We start from the raw sequence: 12,906 nt of genomic DNA, 5'->3' as shown, positions 1-12,906 counted from the left end.
GTGGAGTGTCTCCTTCAATGTGAGGACACATGCTTTTGAGGTGTTAATTGGGTCTGCTCCAAGACCTTTCATTATGTATGCTAATAACACTGTTTGTGTGAAGATGCTATTGATGATAGATATGTGTTGTGAGTTAGCAGTCTAAGGGTCAGATGTCTCCTTTCAGGGGTAGGGAATTAGCATGATACATATTAAGTTTAGTAAAGGAATGTGACTTCTCAGCTGTAGTAATTAGGTCATCTTAAATCGGTGCCAAAACGTCTGACATAGAAATGTGTATTATGCAGGTGAATCACTTAGTATCGGAGTCCGGACATCTGGGGAATAATTAACTTCTCTGAATGTCATTCTCTAAAAGAATGTGATTGAAGCCCCCCCATTGTGTGATGTGTGGGTGGAGAGTTCATTTGTTCCTTTGATTACTGTAAACATGCCTGTACTGTATATAAGAGAGCTAAGATACCATTAAAGTCATTCATACATTTTGAAACCAGTACCAGAGCTGTGTGAGTCTCGGTTATTCTGGGAAATGGAATGGATCGTGCCTGTCGGATTGTGGAGTGTCGGAAGCTGTCTTGGGTTGATGGAATGGGAATATTGTAAACGGTGGTGACCATTACATACATTTTAATCTGTTGTTCATGTCAAACAATCTGCATACCCATCTGGCACTCACAGTGATAAAAAAAACAGTAATATGGTATAAAAAAAGAGAATTTTAAAAAGGATTGCACAGCAATGCATTCGCCAACAGCCAATAGAAATAATTTGGCATTCATATTATTTGATTGTTGTTACTTTTTTCCTAAGAGATGTTTTCGTGAGTTCATGCTTGGACGGAACAAAATGATGTAACATTTTGGGACAAACATAAAGCAGAGCGTGGCCCAACTGGAGGACAGGATGGCAAAGATCTCCATGGCTACAGTATATTTGCCACTGGTGCTGAGCGATGCCGGGATATAAGAGATCCAGACACTGAGGAAGGCAAGCATGCTGAAGGTTATATATTTGGCCTCATTGAAGCTTGCTGGGAGTTGTCTAGCCAAGAAGGCAACCACAAAGCTGGCCAGAGCAAGTAGACTTAGATACCCAATAGTACACCAAAAGGCAGTGAGCGATCCTTCATTACATTCAGCAATGAGAACTTCAGCTTTGGTATTTAGATTATAAACTGGGAATGGAGGTGACAGAGATAGCCAAACAACACTTATTACTAACTGAAAGAAGGTTCCTAAGCCAATCACCATGTAGGAAAATGCAGGGGTGGCCCACTTCTTTATATCACTGTTAGGCTTTGTGGCCTTAAAGGCAGTCATGACCATGAGAGTTTTGGCCAGGATACACGACACACAAAAAGCAAAAACCAATCCAAAGGTCACTTGGCGTAGGAGACATTTTTCCCAGGTGGGATAATCAATAAAGGCCAGTGAAGAAAGAAAGCAGAGTGACATGGAGATCAGGAGAAGGCAACTAACAGTGTAATTGTTGGCTCGGACTATGGGAGTCGTTTTGTGATGAACCAATATTCCAAGAATAGCTACAGGGATCACGGAGGAGGTAATGCCTGTGGACAATAAAATGACTCCCAAAGTCTCATCATAAGAGAGGTACTCAGTGTTCTTCGGTATACATCTGTCTTTCTGTTGATTTGGCCACTGATCCCACGGACACTTGAAACACCCAACAAAATCTGAAAGAGATAGCAAATATAAGTTTTGGAATACAATGTCCCATTTGTGTGGATGGAGGAATCAATGGCCAGCTTTAGGTCAGAATTTTTAGTGTGAATATGTGGCCAACCCCCTCTAGTACCTCACATGTTATATACGGTATGTAAGCTACTTGGATTGAGCAGACTGGGTCGCTCTCCCCAAACTGTGTCAGATCACCCCATATGTATACCTCCTATACTACAAGCAAGTATGGAATTTTGCAAAGGAGAACAAGGACTGGCCAGAAAGGGTTCACTTTAAGGCATGGGTGCTCAACCTGTGGCTCTCCAGCTGTTGCAGAACTACAAGTCCCATGAGGCATTGCAAGGCTGACAGGTACAAGCATGACTCCCAAAAGCAGAGGCATGATGGGACTTGTAGTTTTGCAACAGCTGGAGAGCCACAGGTTGAGCACCCATGCTTTAAGGCATTTGGCCAACTTAAAAATGTATTTGCAAAATATGCAAACTAAGAATCCCTAATTTCATGCAAAAACTTGCTTACAGTATGCAAAAGTATATACATATACAGTATATATATATATATATATATATATATATATATATATATATATATATATATATATATATATATATATATATATTGGGTTGGCCCACCCTTTGCAGCTATAACAGCTTCAACTCTTCTGGGAAGGCTGTCCACAAGGTTTAGAAGTGTGTCTATGGCAATGTTTAACCATTCTTCCAGAAGCACATTTATACAGGCCGGTTAAGTTCCTCCACCCCAAACTCGCTCATCCATGTCTTTATGGACTGGTGTGCAGTCATGTTGGAACAGGAAGGGGCCATCCCCAAACTGTTCCCACAAGGTTGGGAGCATGAAATTGTCCAAAATGTCTTGTTATGCTGACTCATCACTGGAACTAAGGGGCCAAGCCCAACCCCTGAATAAACAACCCCACACCATAATCCCCCATCCACCAAATGATTTGAAGGGGTGGCTCAATACTTTTGCCAATTTAGTGTGGATGAGCGAGTTTGGGGTGCAGGAACTTGATTGTCCTGTACAAAGTCCTGACCTCAACCCAATAGAACACCTTTGGGATGGATTAGAGCGGAGACTGAGAACCAGACCTTCTCATTCACATCAGTGTCTGACCTCACAAATGCGCTTCTGGAAGAATGGTCAAACATTCCCATAGACACGCTCCTAAACCTTGTGGACAGAAGAGTTGAAGCTGTTATAGCTGCAATGGGGGGGCCAACTCAATATTGAACCCTACGGACTAAGACTGGGATGCCATTAAAGTTCATGTGCATGTAAAGGCAGGCGGGTGTCCCAATACTTTTGGTAATATAGTGTATATACTGTACCTATATATATATATATATATATATATATATATATATATATATATATATATATATATAGATAGATAGATATACATCTCTATATATAAGCAGAGGGGTCATTCGGAATTTTAAGAATCGTATATTTACCCCCATAAGTACACCATCCAAATAAAACTCAAACTCACTTTTCAACTAAATAACAAAAATGTAATATACTATATATTGCAGCTAACCACTCTTTAGATTTGGAGAGTGCCTTTGTCTTCTTTTAGCTACTTTTTTCCCCTTTGTTTTTAGTAGGAGATCCTACCAGTAACACATTTTCTGTTCCAAGGTGTTTTTTTTTTATTCTGCACTAATGCCCTGTACACACGATCGGTTCATCTGATGAAAACGGTCTGATGGACTGTTTTCATTGGACGAATTGATCGTGTGTGGGCCCCATCGTTTTTTTTCCCCATCGGTGAAAAAAAATAGAACCTGTTTTAAAATTTTCTGATGGTTAGAAAACCGATAGGGGAAATCCATCGGTCAAAAATCCACGCATGCTCAGAATCAAGTCGATGCATACTCGGAAGCATTGAACTTAATTTTTCTCTGCACGTCGTTGTGTTTTACATCACCGCGTTCTGACACGATCGGATTTTTAACTGATGGTGTGTAGGCACGACTGATGAAAGTCAGCTTCATCAGATATCTGATGAAAAAATCCATCGGTCCGTTTTCATCGGATGAACCGATCGTGTGTACGTGGCATTACTGTCTTTTAAATTGCCCCAGCCCCTGTTCAAATCCAATCTGGGGACAAAACCGGGGACAGACTTGGTCTGGGGACAGTGTTCTCAATTCAGGTACTGTCCCCGGAAACCGGGGATGTCTGGTCACCCGAATCTATGGAGGAGCAGTGTTGTCACCCACCAACAGGAGGTGTTTTTTTAGGAATACAGAATACCTATCCCTCTCAGCAGGGCCAAAGTACATAGGACATTATCAGATGCTAAGATTTCTGTCAGGGGATCACCTCCTGGCTGATTTAATATACTTGAATAGGGATGAGCCCGATGTTCAAGTTGAACGTATTTTCGTCTCGAACATCGGGTGTTTGCCGAATAGCGAACAATTTGGGGTGTTCGCGGGAAATTCGAAAGCCACGGAACACCCTTTAAAAGTCTATGGGAGAAATCAAAAGTGCTAATTTTAAAGGTTATTATGCAAGTTATTGTCATAAAAAAGTGTTTGGGGACCCAGGTCCTGTCCCAGGGGACATGTATCAATGCCAAAAAAGTTTTAAAAACTGCAGTTTTTTCAGGAGAAGTGATTTTAATAATGCTTAAAGTGAAACAATAAAATACAATTCCATTTAAATTACTTTTTTTCCATTAGAAATTTCATTTTGTGCAGGGACTGTTCTAAACACGGGAACAATGCACCACTTTATAGGCATACTATAGACACCCCCAAGGAACTAAATTTTAAAGGAATATTTCACTTTTATTGTTTCACTTTAAGCATTATTAAAATCACTGCTCCCGAAAAAATGTTGGTTTTAAAAAAAAAAAAATTGCACTGATACATGTCTCCTGGGGCAGGACCCAGGTCCCCAAACACTTTTCATGACAATAACTTGCATATAAGCCTTTAAAATTAGCACTTTTGATTTTTCGTGTCCCATAGACTTTAACGGTGTTCGCGTGTTTGAACACATTTTTTGCCTGTGCGCATGTTCTGCTGCGAACCGAACTGGGGGGTGTTCGGCTCATCCCTATACTTGAATACAATATTTCTTGTTTACTTAATAATATATATTAAAAAAAAAAACATTTTTAGATTGTATGCTGTTATGAGCAGGGACCTCCTAATCCTCCTGTATTGAATTGTATTGTAACTGTATTATCTCTCTTTATTTTGTAAAGCACTGCACATACTGTTGGTGCCATATAAATCCTGTATATAATGAATATTAAGTGTGCATGTATTAAATAAAATGTATTAGTTAATTAATTAACTACAGTATGCTCACCACTTTGATTGGTGATCTCTCCCAGTGGGCAGGGAATGCACTGGAAGCAACAATGGGGTTTTCCCATGACTGCCGCTTTTCTGAAGCCTGGCGGACAACTCTCACTACAGACAGATGTGGGAATCTATGAAACAATAAATCAAATAAATAAAATCAAATCTACTCTACTTCTTTTTTTAATGAGTATTTGCTATTGTTCTCATGATTAGTACAAAACCATAGGGATCGATTTTTAAATGTATTCACACAACTTACACCCTGGATTCACCTATTTTTTTTTTTTTACCAAGCCTCCCTCTAAGAGGGGGCCCTACTCTTGTAGCAGCCTCCCATTTTAACTATTTACTGTATATACCCGAGTATAAGCCGAGTTTTTCAGCAAATATTTTTATGCTGAAAAAGCCTCCCTCTGCTTATACTCAAGTCTCTCCCATCTGCATACCTGATCTCCCGCTTTTTCACGCAGTCAGTTGGCGGCCATCCAGTGTAACAAACCTCTGCCTCCTCCTCGTCCGTGATAAGCGGAACACTGAACACAGACTCACTGCTGGGAAACTGAGTGTTCCGCCTATCATGGATGAGGACGAGGAAGAGGCGGGGCTTTGTTACACTGGACGGCCGCCAACTGACTATGTGAAACAGCGGGAGATCAGGTATGCAGATCGGCACAGTGAGGCATGCAATGGGCACAGTGAGGCATGCAATGGGCACATTTTGTATCACGATCGTGTGTATGCAAGGCAGGCTTGAGATGAATCACGTCGAGAAAAACGTCCATGACATGAAAAACGGTCGTGTGTACGCGGCATTAGTTCCAACTATGGTTGAACTGAACCCAGCTCAACCTTACTTGTAATTCAGCCTCTTCCACCATTTAAAGTGGACCTGAATTTAAAAAGTGAGGACCTACTGTTATCTACTATAATATATAAAACATCTAGAATTGTTAATTATGCCTTAACAGTACCCTGAAAAATGTATCCCTTGCCCTAAAATCTTCCCAAAAAATAACATTGAAGTTTCTGTGCCTAGGCACATCTGTTCTGTAGCTTTATATCTGTGTGTCAGTAGGGTATGGGCATGTACAGTCATACATTGGTGCCTCTGGCTGCTAGTGTCAAAAGATCTGAAGTGATTTGCTAATAGCACTACTGTGCTGTTCACTGTTCTCCTTGCTGGAGAGGAAGCTGTACCTGAGAACCAGCAGTGAAAGGATCTCCCTGCTAAATCTATTCTGTGGATCTGTGCCTTCTCCACCTCTCCTGTTTCTTGATCTTGACCCCACCAGTCATCAGATCATCAGGAGACTCCTTGACAAAGTGCTGACTACAGGTGACCATATCAATGTCAAGGCTGGATATGCTTGTAGGTTGGCTATGCATTGACCAACCTGGAGCAGATGTTATGACACATACATATCACTGAGGTTTATTAGCTGTGCTTATCATTTTTATTGGAAATGCAGCACTTTTTCTGTTGAACATTTTTCCAGTATGTCTATTAGCTGTTTGATCATTTATGAATGTGGTGGAAAACGGTTGGTGTACAAGCTACCAAGAATGGCATACATAAAATGCCATATTTTTTATTTAATTTTTAAAAAAAGGGAACTTCATCTAAATTTTTTTTCAGTTTTTGAAAAAAGCGAAAAAAGGTTAGAACCTCCAGCTGTTTCCCCAATGGGGAGATTTTAACGTAATCAGTACAGTCAGGGCTGCTGTTAGAAATCACGGGGCCCCATACAGCCTACCTGACAGGGGCCTCTTAGCTGAAAGTGACTGAGGACATAGATTTATCAGACATCAGCTGCACAGATGAATGAATACAAGGTGCTCTGAGGCTTCCTGCTCATTCACAAACCAAAACATAGTAAACACAGTTTACTGTGATTCAGTGATGAATGGACACATGTGTGATTGGTACTGGTAGCTCACTGTGTTCATTCTGGAAAGGAAGGGGCCAGTAAATTACATATCTACCAGCCAATTCCCCCGCTCTCTATATTAAAACATCCTCCTGTGTGCCTGTAGCATCTGCCGGTGGGAGAGGGGAGGGGGGAAGCGGCACACGGTGGGGCCCAGACAGAAGATGGAAGGGGCACATGTGCTAGGACCAATCCCCCTGCAGTGCAACCAGAGGGATTAAGAAGAGGAGAAGCTGGCAGCGCTACAGGGGGATACAGAAGAGGATTGGTGACTGCATTAAGACAGTACTGCTGGCCCTCCTGCTCAAGTGACTGAGCCCCCCTTTTGAAATGATGGGGCCGGGCCCAGTACAGGAGGGCTGGCTGTACTGCCTTATCAGTGGCCCGGAGTACAGTATGTCAGTTACACCGAAATCTTCCTAATGGGAGTAAAAAACATACAGAGGGTGCTAGAATCATAACCACATACATCTAAGGCCTCGTACACACGATGGGACATGTCCGATGAAAACGGTCCGCAGACCGTTTTCATCGGACATGTCCGCTGGCGGATTTTGGTCTGATGGCTGTACACACCATCAGACCAAATTTCCCGCAGACAGCGAACGCGGTGACGTGGCCGCGCCGTCGCCGCGGCGACGTGCGCGACCCTGGAAGGTCAATGCTTCCACGCATGCATCGAATCACTTCGACGCATGCGAGGGCTTTTTCGGCCGAGCGGACATGTCCGGTGAGTCGTACAGACGACCGAACATGTCCGACGGACAGGCTTCCAGCGCACATGTTTCTTAGCATGCGAAGAAACATTTGCCTGCTGGAAACCTGTCCGATCCGCCAGAAAATTGTCCTGTCGGCCGTACAGATGACCGAACATGTCCGCGGAAACTGGTCCGCCGGACCAGTTTCAGCGGACATGTTCAGTCGTGTGTACGAGGCCTTAAACTTCTGACATTCTCATACCTTTTGACTATCTCTTGTCCATTTCAAAGTGCTTGTATTAATTCTTAGTGCTGTTGTGCCATATTGTCCAACCAAAATGTGGTTTATTAACCCTGCAGACGTCAACTGCCAGTTAACAATATCATACATGGGTGAAGGGTCTCCATTGTCATTAAAAAACATTTCTTGCCCGCTGCTTAATTTTATACGAACGTTCTTCATATAATGTAGGATCTGTGAAAATACAGTAAATTCCAAAGAAAAATGATCATGGATTATGATTCATCAAAGATAACATGCATTACAAAAGACAGACAATTCACATTAGAGAGGGTTTTGAACCCATGGATCAAAAATGTAACACGTTGTTAATGGTGAGAGGGGCCCTCTCCCTCTGGGGTTGATTTACTAAAGGCAAAGAGGCTGTTTACTTCACAAAGGAAGTTGAACTTTGCAAGGGAATTTTCCCCAGGGCTTGGTGAATGTGGTGAAATTTAGACATGTGCAATTCGTTTAGTTCCAAATTCATTTTTTAATACATTTTGACAAGTTGGTATATTCCGAAATTTCAGAATTTCCTTATTTTTTAATTTCAGAATTTTTGAATATTGGGATTTCCGAAATGTTGATTTTCGGAAATTTTCGGAAATTAGAAACTTTCGGAAACTAAAAAATTGGGAAATGTTTTGAAACGAGAGACTGTACACTCGGGCGGCAAGAGACTCTTGCCAAGAATCTTGTCAGGGAAAACAACGTTTTTTTTTACTGAAAATTACTTACTTCAGCTATTTTACCTATAATTTAATAGTTTATAATAATAATAATATAAAAAAACTATAATAATAGTTAATAATGTAATTATAATTGAAAATACGAAAAACAAAATTATTCGAATGTAATTGATTTGTTAAACTCGTAGGTTGAATCGTTTTTCGTTCTATTAGACTTTCGTTCTTTCGGATTTTCATTCTTTTTTGATTTTTGCTATTGTTCATTCAATTGTATCTAACTCTATACTAGTCTAATAGAGGCTATAGTCCTCCTTTTCGATCATTCAATTGCTTCCAAATGAACGAATATGCCAAACGTCTGCTGAAAACAAATTTGTAACTAAACAAATTGCACATGTCTAATTCACATTATTCACTAAGCTCTGGGGTAAATTTCCTCGCAAAGTGAACAGTCTATTTGCTTTTAGTAAATCAACCCCTCCGTCTCTGTTCTCTACCTTTCTTTTGTTTTCTTAAATCTCCTCCTTAGCTCTTAAATCCTACTATTAATGATTTTCTTCTTCATAGTCTCATAAATTATACTTATGAGCCAAGAACAAGACATTGGGCCCACCCAATGACCTATCCTGAAGTGATATATCACACTTAACAGTGGTGGCTGGTGGGTTTTTGTTTGGGGGGCAGCAAACAACCAAAACCCCCCCACCGCTGTCTGCCGGTTGCTCCACCTGCACTTACCCCATCTAACCATCTGAGGAGCAGCGGCGGAGCCTGGGCATCCATGTATCGACTCTTCTCCTCCTCGCTTCCGCCGTCTCCTCCCCTCCTCATAGGCGTCCAATAGGAGCGCCTGTCCTTTCAGCCAATCTGGTGTGCTATCAGTGATGAGGAGACCTTGATGTTGGATGGAAGTCTCCATACTCTGACTTGAACCCGCAGTGATCAGTACTATCGGACCCTCAGCGGTTTTTCCAGGTATCAGGATGAGGAGTTTTGAGGAGCTCAACTGTGATATCCCGGTTTACCACGCAAACTCTGCAGAGTTTATCTGCAAAGCCATTACGATCTTGTCATCTGAGGTCCAACCCATCTGGTAAGGGTCCCCCCTTTTTCATCTGTGTGTGGCACTTGAGGAAGTATCCATAGTGGTGGTGGTGGACAGATGCCCATTCCTTGTAGTCTGCACCCTCACTTTCCTTTCGACACAGTGGCATCTGTATGTTCATCTGTGGACTTCTCACGTTTATTTGGACATTTGATGCTCAATTGATATGTGAACATGTGATATGATCATATATGTTTGTGAGATATTATTTAGATCTTCATGGTTTTTCCTGTATTTCAGTATTATATATTTTCACTATTTTGCACATTTACAAACGGCGAATTTTATTATCACTAGCATCTTTTTGTATTTCAATAACTGTTTTCCATTTTTTGTTCTATTCACTTAGTTAGTCTAATTAGCACAACTATACCAATTTTTCTACTATTTTCACATGGTTATCACATGTTTCTTGTGTTGCAGCTTTTCTTTCAATTCACGTTTATCAATTTTTAACCATTAGCGCAGAATTTACCCCTTTTGCTTACTTTCAGCCAATCTCCCCGCTACCCGATTGGCCGCTCTAATTCATGCGACCAGTGACCTGAAAGGGGCAGGACGCATGAATAAGGGGCTGCCGCAGCGACAATAGATAGATTCATGCAATGCATGAATCTATCCATTGCATATTGGGGGGGGGGGGTGGCGAAGAGAGAGGGGGCGGTGCCCGGGCGCCCCTAATGGACTTATAATTTGTCTAATCTTGACCCATTACATTTTGCCAAAGGCCATATATTTACAAAGAAATTGCAGTTGGGTTTAAAATACAATTTTTTTTATTAAACCTTTTATATATTTTTGTCCTGTGCCATATCATCATTGTCATCATTATCCATCATTATCATTATTACTGTGCTTTATACCTGCCATGGTTTAAAATTCCAGATATCTGAGCAGCTTCTGTTAACAAAAGGACCATTTCCCGGCCTACAAACACTTAGTTCATGCAAAGCCTTGGCTACCACATAAACAGCACTGTGAAGGTTGTAAACAATTCTTAAGCTAGATATCCGTTTTAAATAAATCTGAAAATTTTCCACTTTATCTTCCTCTGTGCAGTTTCTTGAGGGTCTTTCATGAGGGAATAAAATATTTTCAAAGTTAAGAAAGGTACAACCAACACTTTCTTCCCAAAACATCCAATTCCAAGGCCATTCTGGAAGTTCTGGGGGATTGACCTGATCAAGGTGTTGTTTCAGTCCAGGGATATTTCCACTGTAGAAAGCAAAACCAATGGTTCCAGCAAGAAGCTTGGAATATTTTTCTGATGTTAACAATGATGATGTTGACCATGCTTCGCTGGCCACCCATATTTTATCTGTTATGTTTTCTTTTAAAAGTTCATCCAGTAGTGTAAAGAAATTGACATCGGTGGAGAAAACAACTATAGCTTGGGCAGTTGATTCTTTAATGACCTGAACTATTTGAAGAATGTTGTGATTGGGTTGATTAAGCTGAATATACACTGTAAACTCAACGCAGGCTCCAGATTTGAGAATTTCATGTTTAATGACCTGAATGCCTTGTTGTCCATAGTCGTTAGCCACAGCCACCAAACCAACCCATGTCCATCCAAAATTTAACACCAACTTGGCCAGACCTTTAGATTGAAATGCATCACTTGGCACAGTCCTAAAGAAGGATGCAAACTGTGTTCTGTCACTCAGGAGGGAACTTGTTGAGAAGTGGCTTATCTGTGGAACAGAATTATCAAGTGAGAAAAGTACCATATTTATCGGCGTATAACACGCGCCGGTGTATAACAAGCATCCCAATTTAAGAGGGAAGTTTCAGGATTTGATTTTTTTCAAATAAACCACTTTGAAGCAAAATAATGGTCAGTGCCAATCAATGCAGCCTGATTAGTGCCCATCTGCAGCCTCAATGCACCCTTTGTGCCCATCTGCAGCCTGATCTGTGCCCATCCAATGCAGCCTGATGCCCATCTGCAGCCTCAATGCACCCTCTGTGCCCATCTGCAGCCTGATCTGCGCCCATCCAATGCAGCTTGGTGCCCATCTGCAGCCTTAATGCAGCCTCTGTGCCCATCTGCAGCCTGATCTGCACCTATTAAATGCAGCCTGATGCCTATCTGCAGCCTCACAATCTCACATGCAGTGCAGGAAATCAGGAGGGGGGGCGAGCGCCGCCAGAATCACAGAGCCATCATCTTCTGTTTACAGTACTCGGCTCTCATTCGGCAGTCACATACACAGTCCCGTCTCTGCCATCACCATTGGACCAGCTCATGTGATTGACAGAACACTGGTCCAATGGCGGTGGCAGAGGCGGGACGTGTGTGTGACGTTAGAGACCAGTAAACAGGACATGACGGCTCGTGATTCTGGCGGAGCTCGTCCCCCTCCTTCTCCTCCGAGGTACGATATTGGCGTATAACACGCACCCATGATTTTATGCCTATTTTCAGGGGGGAAAAGTGTGTGTTATACGCCGATAAATATGGTATGTATTGTTTTAAACACCAGCGCATAAGCATGCTAAATCATGCAGTACCTTGCTATGCAGTTGTATCCTAAAACAGCTAATTCTACAGCTTTGTGATTTTGCTTATATAAAGTAGATGAGTGAAATAGGTGCAATCTTCAAACTATACACCTCAGACTGTATCTTAAAGTCCATTTCCAGGCAAAATTTTTTTTTTTTACTTTTTTACTCATGCAGTTGGGTTGTGTCAGCACTGCATGGGTCAACTGCTCGTTTTTTCTAGGAGTGAGCACAAAGTTTGTACTCACCTGATTCTCTGGAAAACCAAGCTCCCCCATGGTCCAGAGGTGGATTGCTACTGTCTATGGAGCAAGCTCTGGGTATGCTGACATCAGGAACAGTCCATTTTAAAGACCACTGAAACGTTTGGGTGCTGGACCGTTCTTGTGCGCAGAGGATAGGCAGATTAGGTAGGAACAAGACATGGAAGCAGGACCAATGGCAGACACAAACACAGGACATTTAAGCGTATGTATGTCCTTATAATAAACTTCTCTTATTTGCCCCCTTCTGGTCTATTTAATGTTTCATTAGAACTATTTTGTCATATCTGTTTGATAAGTGCAAACAACCCATTGATCTTGACAGAAAATCTGAGCATTAATGTGTCCCCTACACACTTCCATGTTGTAGCAAAAAATCCTTCCTAATTCC

General features: G+C 41.7%; 1 protein-coding gene across 1 annotated transcript; it reads right to left on the bottom strand.

Annotated features, from left to right (window-relative positions):
• Positions 1-744: 744 nt before the first annotated feature.
• Positions 745-12,530, bottom strand: LOC120930593 (extracellular calcium-sensing receptor-like). Its single transcript, XM_040341768.1, has 5 exons — positions 12,501-12,530; positions 10,611-11,441; positions 7,933-8,145; positions 5,049-5,172; positions 745-1,693 (listed from the first exon to the last, which is right to left on the bottom strand). Exons 1-5 carry the CDS (start codon positions 12,528-12,530, stop codon positions 795-797), a joined length of 2,097 nt encoding a protein of 698 aa, XP_040197702.1. The 3' UTR covers positions 745-794.
• Between the last annotated feature and the right edge of the window lie 376 nt (positions 12,531-12,906).

The sequence above is a fragment of the Rana temporaria genome, chromosome 3, assembly GCF_905171775.1.
Source record: "Rana temporaria chromosome 3, aRanTem1.1, whole genome shotgun sequence".
Taxonomy (NCBI): Eukaryota; Metazoa; Chordata; class Amphibia; order Anura; family Ranidae; genus Rana; species Rana temporaria.
Note: the sequence above shows the minus strand (reverse complement) of the source record. Positions and strands in the feature narration are given on the sequence as shown.

Coding starts and splice junctions, on each gene's coding strand:
- LOC120930593 (XM_040341768.1), bottom strand. CDS start 12,530: ATGGGGGAGCTTGGTTTTCCAGAGAATCAG. Junction 11,442..12,500: donor TTGGTTTTCCAGAGAATCAG/GTGAGTACAAAC, acceptor TCTGTTCCACAG/ATAAGCCACTTCTCAACAAG. Junction 8,146..10,610: donor GGAATTTTAAACCATGGCAG/GTATAAAGCACA, acceptor GTATTTTCACAG/ATCCTACATTATATGAAGAA.